This window comes from Schistocerca serialis, chromosome 2 (assembly GCF_023864345.2).
Source record: "Schistocerca serialis cubense isolate TAMUIC-IGC-003099 chromosome 2, iqSchSeri2.2, whole genome shotgun sequence".
Classification (NCBI taxonomy): Eukaryota; Metazoa; Arthropoda; class Insecta; order Orthoptera; family Acrididae; genus Schistocerca; species Schistocerca serialis.
This window is the reverse complement of record NC_064639.1, coordinates 853,564,651-853,579,597: the sequence shown is the minus strand read 5'-3', so window position 1 is coordinate 853,579,597 and position 14,947 is coordinate 853,564,651. Positions and strand designations below refer to the sequence as shown.

The following is a 14,947-nucleotide window of genomic DNA, read 5'->3' as shown; positions in this document are numbered from 1 at the left end:
TACTCACATTGTTTTGGTCTCCAACATATGGTGGAGGGCATCTGTTGCTGGCTTCATGTTTATAGCGTTAGGGAATCTCCATAGATTCCAACCTCCTGGGGAAAAGTCGAATATCAGTTTTTTCTCCTCACACTAATTATTCATATACATAAAGAAACGATTCAAGATCTTCAACGTTGAATGAATAAATGCAGAATAAGAGGAAACCCATCTAGTGTCAGCTGCTGAAGCTCTTGGGCGGTGGTGGGGTTAGTTAGTTAAAAATATGTTATCTGTTAATGCCATATGTGCACTTGAAACTGAGCCAGTAGTGTGGAACGACACACACTGTTTCAAATAAATTGACTACCTCTGTGGAAAAAAACAGTTCGTTTTTGTCGATTAATAAAGGCCAAATTACATTAACAAATTAACAAAATTAACTTCACTGTTCATGATAACGTTTTATGCTTGATCTGCTATAATAATGATAATCTAGTGTGGCTCAGTGTCTGGGTACAAGTCTTTCTGCTGGATACCACTTCGGTGACTTACACATCCTGAACATACACCAGTGATCTGACCAGGGAAATGGAATCGACAGTTTAATGTGGGGACCGAACTATAAGTTGTTTCTGGGGACTCTGCATATCATTGAGAGGTGAAGGCTAGGCTAAAACTGAAACTGAAGAATCCGTGCTCTGAGCGAGGTTTTATCCCTCAACCTCTCTCTCTGTTTACAGGCGCACATTTTACCCTCAGATCATCAAGCCTGACGTTTGAACTGCTAGTATAGTGAAAATAGTCTTCTGTAAATATGAGGATGTGTTTTATTTCCCTTGATAGCTCTGCCACAGAAATCTGTTTTGTTTTCATTTCATGTGAAACGTGTGTGTGAAGTAAAAACAGAAAACAGGAAAATAATGATATATACATAACTTAATCATAGCTAACACATGGTTTAAGAATCATGAAAGAAGGTTGTATACATGGAAGAACCCTGGAGATACTAAAAGGTATCAGATAGATTATATAATGGTAAGACAGAGATTTAGGAACTAGGTTTTAAATTGTAAGACATTTCCAGGGGCAGATGTGGACTCTAACCACAATCTGTTGGTTATGAACTGTAGATTAAAACTGAAGGAACTGCAAAAAGGTGAGAATTTAAGGAGATGGGACCTGGATAAACTGAAGGAACCAGAGGTTGTACAGAGTTTCAGGGAACAATTGACAGGAATAGGGGAAAGAAATACAATAGAAAAAGAATGGGTAGCTTTGAGGGACGAAATAGTGAAGGCAGCAGAGGATCAAATAGGTAAAAAGACAAGGGCTAGTAGAAACCCTTGGGTAACAGAAGAAATATTGAATTTAATTGACGAAAGGAGAAAATATAAAAATGCAGTAAATGAAGCAGGCAAAAAGAAATACAAACGTCTCAAAAATGATATCGACAGGCAGTGCAAAATGGCTAAGCAGGGATGGCTAGACGACAAATGTAAGGATGTAGAGGCTTATCTCACTAGGGGTAAGATAGATACTGCCTTTGGAGAAAGGAGAACCACTTTTATGAATATCAAGAGCTTTGATGGAAATCCAGTTCTAAGCAAAGAAGTGAAAGCAGAAAGGTGGAAGGAGTATATAGAGGGTCTATACAAGGGCGATGTACTTGAGGACAATATTATGGAAATGGAAGAGTATGTAGATGAAATGGGAGATATGATACTGCGTGTAGAGTTTGACAGAGCGCTGAAAGACCAGAGTCGAAACAAGGCCCCCGAAGTAGACAACCTTCAATTAGAACTACTGACGGCCTTGGGAGAGCCAGTCCTGACAAAAATCTACCATCTGGTGAGCAAGATGTATGAGACAGGTGAAATACCATCAGACTTCAAGAAGAATATAATAATTCCAATCCCAAAGAAAGCAGGTGTTGACAGATGTGAAAATTACCGAACTATCAGTTGAATAAATCATAGCCGCAAAATATTAACGCGAATTCTTTACAGGCGAATGCAAAAACTGGTAGAAGCCGACCTCGGGGAAGATCAGTTTGGATTCCGTGGAAATGTTGGAACACGTGAGGCAATACTGACCCTACGACTTATCTTAGAAATAGATTAAGGAAAGGCAAAACCACGTTTCTAGCATTTGTAGACTTAGAGAAAACTTTCGACAGTGTTGGCTGGAATACTCTCTTTCAAATTCTGAAGGTGGCATGGGTAAAATACAGGAGCAAAAGGCTATTTACAATTTGCACAGAAACCAGATGGCAGTTAAAGAGTCGAGGGGTATGAAAGGGAAGCAGTTTTTATATTGAGCAGGCAATAAAGGAAACAAAAGAAAGAAGAAATAAAAACTTTGAAGTTCGCCGATGACATTGTAATTCTGTCAGAGACAGCAAAGGACTTGGAAGAGCAGCTGAACAGAATGGGCCGTGTCTTGAAAGGAGGGTATAAGGTGAACATCAACAAAATCAAAACGAGAATAATGGAATGTAGTCGAATTAAGTTGGGTGATGTTAAGGGAATTAGATTAGGAAATGAGACGCTTCAAGTAGTAGATGAGTTTTGCTATTTGGGGAGCAAAATAACTGATGATGGTCGAAGTAGAGAGGATATAAAATGTAGACTGGTAATGGCAAGGAAAGCGTTTCTGAAGAAGAGAAATTTGTTAACATCGAGTATAGATTTAAATGTCAGGAAGTCGTTTGTGAAATTATTTGTATGGAGTATAGCCCTGTATGGAAGTGAAACGTGGACGATAAATAGTTTAGACAAGAAGAGAATAGAAGCTTTTGAAATGTGGTGCTTCCGAAGAATGCTGAATATTAGATGGGTAGCTCACGTAACTAATGAGGAGGTATTGAACAGAATTGGGGAGAAGAGGAGTTTGTGGCACAACTTGACTAGAAGAAGGGATCGGTTGGTGGGACATGTTCTGAGGCATCAGGGGATCACCAATTTAGTATTGGAGGGCAGCGTGGAGGGTAAAAATCGTAGAGGGAGACCAAGAGATGAATACACTAAGCAGATTCAGAAGGATGTAGGCTGCAGTAGGTACTGGGAGATGAAGAACCTTGCACAGGATAGAGTAGCATGGAGAGCTGCATCAAACCAATCTCAGGACTGAAGACCACAACAACAACAATAAAATTAGTTACGTTGAGAATGCCCCTTCTCACCCAACCCCCATCTTCCCAAATATCTCATACAGGTGTACTGATGCGCAAACTTGGCAGTATGGTTGTGTCAGAAAAATTTTTCTGGGTGGGTTCTGGCTGCTTGCTGCTCACTGCTTAAACAGCTAACAGCCACACTCGTGGTAGCCAGAAGTTGTAGCAGTTCTTGCATAAATGTGACTTTGGCCACGCATATGCAAGTGAGCCCACTCACAGGTGCTTAAATGGACTTATCACACAGGGCCATGAGCAAGTAGGGTGTTTCCAGAGGCCCATTGTCTGCCTAGTGTGGCAGAGGTGGGAAGCTTGCGCAGCTTCTCGTCGCCCTTGGGAATACAGCTTTAAGGCAGGTTTCCACATGGATGAATTTCTTACAAGTGCATCTCCCCACCAGTACATTACATGCAAGTTAGCGTTTCGACAAGCCGAATTTGGAAATGCTACTTACATGATTTTTAAGACGATGACAGCTGAAATTATTTCTATGGCAGTTGTACTGCTTTTTGCTGTAGAGATTATATAAATGTCGCTGAAGTAAAATGGAACTACAAATGTCTGGTATGGAAATGGGCATCTCGTAAGAATCATCAGGGAACATCCAAGTCCCGAATAAGCGAGTATGTGCCGAGGACGACTTTTCGTTCGAAAATTGTTTTTCAGTGTGTAAAATCAATTTTGAAATCTTTTTGAGCCGTATTTGTGACACTATACAAATGTCTAACAAATATGTATATATGTGTGAGATGCTGTGCAATTTTGCATTTAATTATGAGGGCTATGCAGAAAGTAACAGACGTTTTGGTCTATCGCGGCCGTAATTGGGGCTGCAGTCCCATAACCTTCCTATACTCAGTACGCATCCGGTGATGGTAGCGTGTGGTCTGTGTCTCTGCTACTTTGCTTTCTATGTTGTGTTAAAATGTTTGTTGCATGATAAAATTCCGACACTTGTGAGGTGCATTCTGTGGTTTTTTGTTGGCAAAAAGTTGCAAACCAATTGAAGTTTATTGTTACCTTTGTGATGTGTATGGAAAAGAAATAATGAGTGAAAGCCGAGTGAGACAATGGTGACTTGATTTTAAAAATGGCGATACCAATCCTCAAGATGAGGACTGCAGTGATGAGTGTAGCCTAGTGACTGCTGAACTGGTGATGAAAATCAAGAACAAAATTCGTGAAAATCGTTATTTCACGATTTCGAAATTTTTGCAACATTTTTTCCTAATTGCACAGAGTTTGGTGCATGAAATTGTAGTGGAGAAGCTTGGTTACCACAAATTTTGTGCTAGGTGGCTTCCCAAAATCCTAACGGAAGCCCATAAAAACAAACCAGATGCGGCACTGACTTTCCTGGACATTACGAGCAAAATGGTAACAAAGTTATCGATCGTATCGTAACTGTGGAGGAGACTAGGGTGAAGCATGTCAGTTGAAAAACAAAAAGAGGCAGTCGATGGAATGGGGACATACAAATTCTCCCAACAAACCAAGGAAATGTTTTCAAATGCTGTCATTAAGAAACCTGATGGCTATTGTGTTTTGGGACATTAAGGGAGTGATGTTTGTTGATTTCCTTGAACGTGGCACAATGATTAACTCAGAAAAGAATTGTGAAACACTGAAAAAGATAAGGCGTGCGATACAAAACAAACATTGAGGAAAATTTAGCGCTAAAGTCTTATTTTTTCTCAATAATGCACGTCCACAAAGAATTAATCGTACCTGTGAGGTTCTACAGGCGTTTGGATGGAAAATGTTCGATTATCCACCATGCAGCCCAGATTTGTCGCTGAGGGACTGCCACGTCTTCCCAGCTATGAAGACATAGCTTGTTACACAATGCTTTGATATTAATGCCGAACTTTATGCTGATATAAACCAGTGGTTGCAATCACAAGTGGCAGATTTTTACAGAGACAATATTGAGACAATTGTGCCACGGTATTATAAGTGTCTCAATTTGAAAGGTGATTATGTTGAAAAATAGCATAGAAGCGTATCTTTAAAAGGTATGTAATAAAATTTGTATTTTCTATGTTGTTAATTTTTATTTCAAAACGTCTGTTACTTTCCAGATAGCCCTTGTACAAGTTACATTGAAATATCTGGCTACTGGATTCACTGCGGTATATGTATTGTGTTATGAAGAGCATTATTTATCAGTTGCAATGTTATCAACAATACTCTGAAGGTACACCAGAATGTAAGGTTTTTATCTCGACATTGCAGCTTTCTTTCTATTTTCAGAGTTAATCAAGGTTCTGATAAGTCACAGGTGCTGTAAATACACAGTTGTTTTACCAGTACAGTACTCAATTTTGTAACCATTTGATTTGGTTTCTGCAGGATGACAAAAACAACAGTGATCTTAGATGACCGTTGCCTGCACTGAAACTGAGTTTATTGTGCCTTTTTTCTCCCTTTAATTCTATTAAAGCCAAGTTATGCCCTTAAGAAGTAGTAGGAGACCCTCTCCTGGTTCCTTATTAGAAATTATTTCTTCATGCCCTAACAACAAGAATATTCTGTATCATTTGCCCTCCAGAGCTTCAGTCTGGAGGATTAAATGTGGTGTGGCTATATTCTTCCTCACCACATAGACTACCCTTTGGGGCATCTTCCTCTACATCCATTGTGTATGCGTGTTCCTTACAGTTCCTATGATCAGTCATTAATCCTTACATGAATTGGAACTGTTTCCTGTTCAGATTCAGAATTATATGGCTTTGGCACCATTAACTTGCCATGCATTTGTTTTTGGACTGTAGTCCAATATTCTACAAGCACATGTTGCATCCTAATCCAGCTACGTAGTTTTGATTTTACCATCACCTTGTGACGATTAGGATATGTTCTGCCCCAATAAATGGAGTCGTCGCACCTGTACTGGCCCGTCTATCAGCTTGTTCATTGGCACAAATGCCTCAGTGAGCAGGGATCCACAGCAGCTTTATCCTGTTGCTTTCCCCTTTACTGGTAGAGTTTCATTGAAGAGTTTGAGATTCTAATATTTGTGTTAGATTTGGTTCCCCATAAATGGTACTGCAACAGATTTCTTGGGACTGACCCTAAGATACTGTTTTCTGCACCACTTTGATACAGTGTCTAATGCATATTGTGCCATCGTTCTGACAGTACTAGTAAATTTGTCAAGTATTATTATGCCTAAATCATCTTTGTATCCTAGGAGAAAGTAGCCTCTAGTACTGAACTCTTCAATGAGTTCATTCGCCAATAGCTTCCACAGTAGTAGTTTCAAGACTCCCTCCATGTGGACACTCCCGCGTGGTGTTGATAGAGATTTTTTCATTCATCGTCGTGAGTCCTACCTTTCTTCTACTTAGCATGGCCTAAATCCATCTGCATATGGTGGTCTCTGTGCCATGCTCTTCAGTAGCTCTAACCACAGTTCCAAATGTCATATTACTGAAAGCTCCCTAGGCATCCAGAAAGAAGCAGAGAGCTATTTCCTGAAGGTGCAAGAATTTTCCCACTTTCCCTACAAGCTGGTGAAGTGTTGTTTCACATGCTTCACCTGGGTGATATGTATGTTGGTTTACATTTAGAGGAATCACAGTTAACATCTTCTCCCTAATGTGCACATAAACCAAGTTGTTTAATGTGTTTAAAGGAAAGCAGACAGACTGGTTGATCTCATATCATTGGCCTTGGTATTATCAGTTCTTCATGGCTTCAGAATGAAAGCAACCCTCTCTGTCCTCCAAGCATTAGGAATGATTGCTGCTGCTGGTCTGGTTGGTTTGGGGAAGGAGACCAGACAGCGTGGTCATCGGTCTCATTGGATTAGGGAAGGAAGTCGGCCGTGCCCTTTCAGAGGAACCATCCCGGCATTTGCCTGGAGTGATTTAGGGAAATCACGCTGCTGGTCTGACTCTACACAATCTACAAAGGAATCGAATTACATCCTCTCCTGGTGTTGTAGCACAGCTGGAAAGATAGTATCTGGGGCTGGTGACTGAGCAATTGAAATATCCTCACTACCCACTGGATTTGTTTAAAATCAGCACTTTCTCTGGCAGATTCCCTGTTTTCCCTTTGATTATCTGTAAACTGGTGTCTTCATTGACTCACTCCTGACCTGTGTTCTCTGTGAGCTTGCATTGAGGGAAGTGAGTCTTGAGGAGCACATCCAGCATCTCATTCACTGTCCTTGTATACTCACCATCCTTCATCCATGAAGTACCTCTTGGATTAGTTGGTATTCTAGTGAGGATTTTATGAAGTCTAGTGTAAGTAGCTATACCTTTCACATTTCCTCACAGAATACCCCTCGAGAAAGATAACTTTGCTTGCTTAATCACAAGTTTGTATTTGAAAAGGGTGTCTCGATATTTTCACCATTGTTTTTTTTTTTTTTTTTTTTTTTTTTTTTTTTTTTTTTTTTTTTTTCAAGGCTGAACAGTTTTCTTACCTGCTTCCTGCACTCTTCCAGATTGTTGTTCCACCAAGGACATTCCTGTTTGTGCACTTCTTGGTGATAAGACAGTCTTCTAAATGTGGGGTCGTAATGGCTGACTTCACTGCTTTGCCATCCCCCCAGAATCTACTGGATTCCTTATCGAAGTTCTGACTCTAGATAAGCTTGAGTTTATGTCTTTCCTGTAGGAATCCCAGTCTGTTTTCTCAGGGTTCCTATAGGTTATGGCCTACTTAACACCATTTTCAACCTCAAACTTAGAATATATTTTGTCACATAAGGGTAGCTCCTTCACCATACTGTGATCTCTTTACATAGTATTTTAATGAGGGTCAAGAGTAGTTTAAAACCTCTAAAGTCACAAATAAATTTCAGTTTCACCATAGTATTTACTCTCAGTGACTGAAGCAAGAAATTGTTATCATTGCAATGGGATAAAAAATATTGTAGGTGATGGCGGACGAAGCAATATTGCGTAAGTCGGGTTTCCAAAGCCTGAATTTCTTACACATGCATCATTCCACTGCTACACTTAAATGAAGATTAGTGTTTCCATACGCCGAAATTGTAAATGTTACTCACGTGTCTTTTGGGGTGATGACAAGTGAAATTATTTGTATGGGAATTGAGCAGATCTTAGCATAAGTGCCTATAGTGGCGTTGACGAAGAAAAAACGTACCCACAAATACTGCATATGGAAATCAGCATCTCATAAAAATCGTTTGGGACCTTCCAATACACTAGGGAGGGAGTTATCTCCCAAGGACTATGTTTCAATCAGAAGTCATTTTCAGATGAGTAAAATCAATTTTGAAATCTTTTTGAGCCATATTTGTGGAACTGTACGACGAAATATCTGGCAACTGGAGTCCCTGCAATAGAAGTATTGCATTCCGAACAGCAGTATTTCTAAATTTTTATGTTATTAGCAATACACTGAAGAATCATCGGAAAGTGAGGTATTTGTCTCCACAGTTCAGCTTTGTTTTTGTTTATAGAGTTAGGCAAGGTTATGACAGATCCTAAGTGCTGTAATTATATGTTTGTTTTACTGGACAGTACTTAATTTTGTAACCAAAATTTGTGCTACTGTGCAGAACACTCATTACTCAAACATCACTCCAATTCGTACATTGTTATATTTAGGTAGGATTATAATGATGGTCAAGAATAGTTTTAAATCTCTATAGGCATGAATAAGTTTCCATTACATTGTGTTATTTACACTCAATAACTAAAGCAAAAATTTATGATCATTATTAAAAAAAAAAAACGCATTTACATTACTGGCTGTTCTGCAGTAATACGAACCTCAGCAAGTTCGCTCTTTCAGTTACAATACTTTTCATCAATTTCATCGCTTCAAACCATGGAATGTTACTTTACGACAGATTAGTAATAATAAGAAGTTGCTGAATGTTAGAATGATATTTATGTCACAGCACTGATGAACATTTTGCTACTTGAGAAAAGATTAATTTACATAGTTGTAGACTAAGCAGGTTATTTTGGCATGACGCTAGCTTTTACGTGCATAAACAAACGATTCTAGACCTGTGCTGTCGAACGAATCTGAGCAGAATGACAGCTGACCCATCTGCTGGTCACTGCCGAAGTTCGTGGGCGATGCTGGGAGTAGCGCCATCGTGCAAGAAAGTAGAGCACTTTTTAACTTTCGTAACTTACGTGTAAGTTGGCATGACTGTGTGCAAATTGAGTTTCTCCACATATACGTTGACTTACAGTACGTATCCAAAAGGAGGTGGAGGTATGCACTTGTAAGGAATTCATGCCGGTGGAAACCTGGCTTAAGAAAGTTAAAGCGCCTTTCAGCTTTTGTAACATGCACATGACAGTGTGCAAGCAGGCTGCTTCCACGTGTTGCTCGTCTTACCCAACAGGTTGTGAAGTTAACGTGCGTGCAAGTAATACATGCATATGGATGCTAAGCTTTTCTCTAAGAATGTGATTAGTATCTTTGCGTTGATAAGGTTAAATGTATCTATTATCTGTGTATTTTGAAGTGTCGCTGTCAATGTTGCATGGTTATATGTAACACAATACAAAGGCCATGGAGGAATTTACAGAGGAGGATTTAAAGCTGCCGCCTGTGAAATATGAATGTGAGTGAAGACCATTGTGTCCGAAAATGATCAGTCGTCAGTGGCTGGTGTGTAACAGCATTTCTATTTATACTGACAATGCAGGTGTAGTCTGGATTTCGCTGCCTGTTATTGTTTCAGTTTTGAAGTGTTACTAATAGGAGGTAAATGTAAACATGTTATGACATGCTTTGCGCTGGGAAGAGTATCATTCACAAGCATCTTTATCATACATCACAGATGTATTTGTATGTCGTCTGTGATGGCAGCCCTTGAAAATCGCCGTAGAGGCATGCCTTGATACAAGAGGCACTTGCCTTCAGAATACGTGCCATGTTGCGTGAGTACCAGATTGTCTTATTTGTATTGCAATTACTTATTTTATGTAATAAATTGCAGCCAAATAGCCATATACAGTTACTTTGCTTAACATTTTACATTTACATTTTTACATATTCATTTATCGATTTCGCTCTTTTACTGCACAGTTCTATGTGATACCGTTCACAGGCTTCGTTACACAGTTCACATACACATGTTGTGGTTGGGTTGTGATAAGTTTTGTTTTTGCAGATTAGATGATGAAAGCCGTGAATAGAAAGTCTAGTTACGACATGTCGCTGTTCGAACTTTGGTGCTGTCCATGAGCGGTTCGTCATTGCTTCGGTGCCATAGAACTCGGGCCATATTTTTTCTCGTTTGCCCTCTTTGATATTCAGTTGCTTTCTGGAAGCCCTGGTGTGTGGAATAATATATCGAAGTCTGATGTCTTCAATTAGGAACGTCTCTCTCGGTAGCAGGTACACTAGTCTAGATCTTGTTGTCTTTGAGAGACCTAGTGCTCTTTTTAGATAAGTCGATTTTACCTTTTCTAGTGTTTCTAGATTTTTTTCTGTCAGGTGTTCCCATATAACCTCCATCTCATAGGCCAGGATTGGCAAGATTTTTGTGTTGAATAATTTCATGACTGTTTCTAGACTGAGTAGGCGGATGTTTTTGATGTCCTGTATTGCTATTATTGCTTGGGCTGCATGTTCTGTTGTATGTTTTGTGAAGCATTTGGCTGTTGGTTGCAATTTCACTCCTAGTTATTTAAAGTCTGATGAGATTTTTATTTTTTGTCCTCTGATGCTGATTTCCGCCTTCTTGGGTGTTTTGCCTCCTTTTCTGAAAATTACTTTTTCTGTCTTTGTTATGTTTATGTGTAGTTTGTGTTCACTGCACCATTTGTCTATTTTTTTCAATGATTCTCTGCAGCTTCTGTATATCTGTTGAACTTATGGCTATGTCGTCAGCGTATGCATATGCATATACATATGCATCTTCTTCACTTTCTCCAATTCGGAGTACTTCTTCAGTGGCAAGAATGTACAGCAAAGGGCTCATTGGCTCACCCTGTAAGACTCTGTTCGATTGCAGAATGGGGTTCGAAAAAGAGAGGTTGTCTGATATTGTGATTAAGTTGTATTTGAGGATTGACTTGATTATTCTTGCCCATACACTATCTTCTCCCATTGTGTTTTCCAGTTTTAGGACTATGAGATCTCTTTCCAGTAGGCCTAAGGCTTTGGTAGAGTCTATGAACACTGTGTAGAACATTTGTTTCTTTTGTAGCGCTTCGTCGATGTTGTTTAAAAGAAGCCTGACTGCCGTAAGTGTTGATCTTCCAGATATGAAACCCATTTGTCGTTCTGGGAGATGACTGTCTGCAGAGGCTTGGATTTTTTGTGTAATTATCTTTGAAAACATCTTGAATTGAGTTTTTTCTAGGGCTATGCCTCTGTACTTCTTTGGGTCCATTGGGTCTCCTCTACCTTTGTAGAGAACTTTTATTGTCGAGTGTCTCCGTTGTGTCGGAATTCTTCCAAGTTCCAGGCATTTGTTAAATAGTTTGGTCCATATGTTTTGGAGAGCCTCTTTTGCATCTTTTATATGTTCATTATATATATTTTTGGGTCCTGGTGCTTTCTTGTTCTTCAGTGCTTTTATTACTTCTTTCACATCTTCTTCATTTAGAGGTTCCCATATATTGTCTTTTTCTTTAGTTTGATGTTGTTTCTCTTTCTTTGGGGATGCTTTGATTCCTCGTTTATTCGGTATCTTACTGAAGTGGTCTTCCCATTCCTTCATGACTATATTTGGTGTATGAGCCATTTTTCTTGGTCTTGCTGCTATGTATGGGTCTTTCTCTGCTTCATCCACTTCTCTTTTTGCCTCTCTTTCTATGTATTCTTTTTTCTTCTCTTCTATTAGTTTTTTGTAGATTCTCCTCTCTTCTGCGTACAGTTGTCGTGCTGGTTTCTTAATCTGTGGAGCGTTCCTAGAACAGTGTTCGTTTTGCTGTAGCATTCAGCATCAAACCATCTTTTTGCTGTCCTTGTTTTTGGGTTTGTTTGTATCACTGAATTTTTTAGGAGGTCTTCTATTTGGTCTGTTGCTTTTTCAAGGTCTCCTTCCTCTATTACAGTTTCTATTTGTGTTAATTGTTCTTGCTGGTTTGTTAATTTTTCTATATCAATTTTTCTTTGTGTGATTTGGTGGGTCTTTCTTGCTGGCGGTAACGTGACAATATTTATTTTTATCTTCATTGGAATGTGCTTTCATATAGGAGTAATGGAGTCATGCCATTTGGTTGAATACTTCCTTCTATTTCTCCTCTTGTTAATGCGATATCAATGGTGCTTTTCCCATTGTGGCATATGTATGTAGGTATCTGTCTATCGTTAAGTAGGGTGAAACCATCTTCTTCTAGGGTTTCAATGACTAGTTTTGTTTTATAGTTTTCTGAGTCTATTCTGCAGTTGAGGTCGCCTGCAATAATGGTGGGTTTGCTGTCGCATTGTTTGATGAGCGTGACTATTTCGTCAATTATTTATACAGCATTTGTGTGCAGTTTAAAATAGGCTGCAGTTATATTTATGTTTGCTGCTTCTATTAGCATACTATTTTCTTGTTTTATGTTTTTTTTTGGTGTTGGTCATCCAGTGTTTCAGTAGGTTAGATATTCCTCCCATGGGTTGTCCTCTTTCTCCCTTCTTTGCCATTAGGTGATGATTGTAGAAATCTGTATGTTGCCAGCTGTCTATCAGGATGGTTTCTGTTAGAATTGCCAGATCTGAGTTTTGCAGAATGTCTGTTGGTGTTAGATTAAGAGCACTTTTTACTCCCTCTTTATTCCACAAGACTGCTTTTATTTCTTGCTCTTCTGGTTTTCTTCTTAGTTTAGTTGAGCTCTGCTCCCTCTTACATTGATCGTCTTGGGAAACGAAATCGACGTACTTTTATGTTTTCTAGCCAGAATTCTGGTTCTTGTGTGATTTGTAGCTTTCCAAACGGAATGCCTACTTTGAAAGCTTTTTTTGTCGCCCAATGTGCGCAGTTCTTCACATTCTAGTTGTCCCCTTTTATTCTTATTACTTATTTTATGTATCTTCATTATCCCCATATGATATGTACGTATGATTCACACTGTGTACGTAGTTTGTCAAAAGAAATATTTTCATTCATGAAATAACCCCCCCTCCCCCCCCAAATGAGCCATCGACCTTGCCGTTGGTGAGAAGGCTTGTGTGCCTCAGCGATACAGATAGCCGTACTGTAGGTGCAACCACAATTGAGGGGTATCTGTTGAGAGGCCAGACAAACGTGTGGTTCCTGAAGAGGGGCAGCAGCCTTTTCAGTAGACAGTCTGGATGATTGACTGATGTGGCCTTGTAACACTAACCAAAACAGCCTTGCTGTGCTGGTACTGCAAACGGCTGAAAGCAAGGGGAAACTACAAGCCATAATTTTTCCCGGGGGCATGCAGCTTCACTTTATGGTTAAATGATAATGGCATCCTCTTGGGTAAAATATTCCGGAGGTCAAATAGTCCCCCATTCGGATCTCCAGGCGGGGATTACACAGGACGACGTTGTTATCAAGAGAAAGAAAAGTGGCATTCTACGGATCAGAGTGTGGAATGTCAGATCCCTTAATCGGGCAGGTAGGTTAGAAAATTTAAAAAGGGAAATGGATAGGTTAAAGTTAGATATAGTGGGAATTAGTGAAGTTTGGTGGCAGGAGGAACAAGACTTTTGGTCAGGTGAATACAGGGTTATAAATACAAAATCAAATAGAGGTAATGCAGGAGTAGGTTTAATAATGAATAAAAAAATAGGAGTGCGTGTAAGCTACTACAAACAGCATAGTGAACACATTATTTTGCCCAAGCTAGACACGAAGCCCATGTCTACTACAGTAGTACAAGTTTATATGCCAACTAGCTCTGCAGACGATGAAGAAATTGATGAAACATATGATGAGATAAAAGAAATTATTCAGATAGTGAAGGGAGGCGAAAATTTAACAGTCATGGGTGACTGGAATTCAATAGTAACAAAAGGCAGAGAAGGAAACGTAGTAGGTGAATATGGATTGGGGGGAAGTAATGAAAGAGGAAGCTGCCTGGTAGAGTTTTGCACAGAGCATAACTTAATCATGGCTAACACTTGGTTCAAGAATAATGAATGAAGGTTCTATACATGGAAGAACCCAGGAGATACTAGAAGGTATTAGATAGATTATATAATGGCAAGACACAGATTTAGGAACCAGGTTTTAAATTGTAAGACATTTCTAGGGGCAGATGTGGACTCTGCCCACAATCTATTGGTTATGAACTGTAGATTAAAACTGAGGAAACTGCAAAAAGGTGGGAATTTAAGAAGATGGGACCTGGATAAACTGAGTAATCCAGAGGTTGTATAGAGTTTCAGGGAGAGCATAAGGGAACAATTGACAGGAATGGGGGAAGGAAATACAGTAGAAGAAGAATGGGTAGCTCTGAGGGATGAAGTAGTGAAGGCAGCAGAGGATCAAGTTGGTAAAAAGACGAAGGCTAGTAGAAATCTTTTGGTGACAGAAGAAATATGGAATTTAATTGACGAAAGGAGAAAATATAAAAATGCAGTACATGAAGCAGAGCACTGAAAGACCTAAGTCGAAACAAGGCCCCGGGAGTAGACAACATTCCATTAGAACTACTGACAGCCTTGGGAGAGCCAGGCCTAACAAAACTCTACCATTTAGAGAGCAAGATGTATGAGATAGGCGAAATACCCTCAGACTTCAAGAAGAATATAGTAATTCCAGCCCCAAAGAAAACCGGTGTTGACAGATGTGAAAATTACTCAACTATCAGTTTAATAAGCCATGGCTGCAAAATACTAATGCAAATTCTTTACAGACGAATGGAAAAACTGGTA

The 14,947-nt window shown here is 39.4% G+C and overlaps 1 protein-coding gene across 3 annotated transcripts in view; it reads left to right on the top strand.

Annotated features, from left to right (window-relative positions):
* Nucleotides 1-9,589: 9,589 nt before the first annotated feature.
* The window catches only part of LOC126458148 (protein archease), a 109,637-nt gene continuing 104,279 nt past the window's right edge, over nt 9,590-14,947 (top strand). Inside the window, exons 1-2 of one of the 3 annotated variants that reach the window (XM_050095006.1) lie at nt 9,849-9,865; nt 9,942-10,041. In XM_050095006.1, the coding sequence (XP_049950963.1) occupies nt 10,035-10,041 (7 nt within the window). In that variant the 5' untranslated portion in view covers nt 9,849-9,865; nt 9,942-10,034. Of the gene's footprint in view, nt 9,723-9,745; nt 10,042-14,947 lie in introns of those variants that run through there. The other 2 variants (XM_050095003.1, XM_050095004.1) reach the window with 2 other exon arrangements.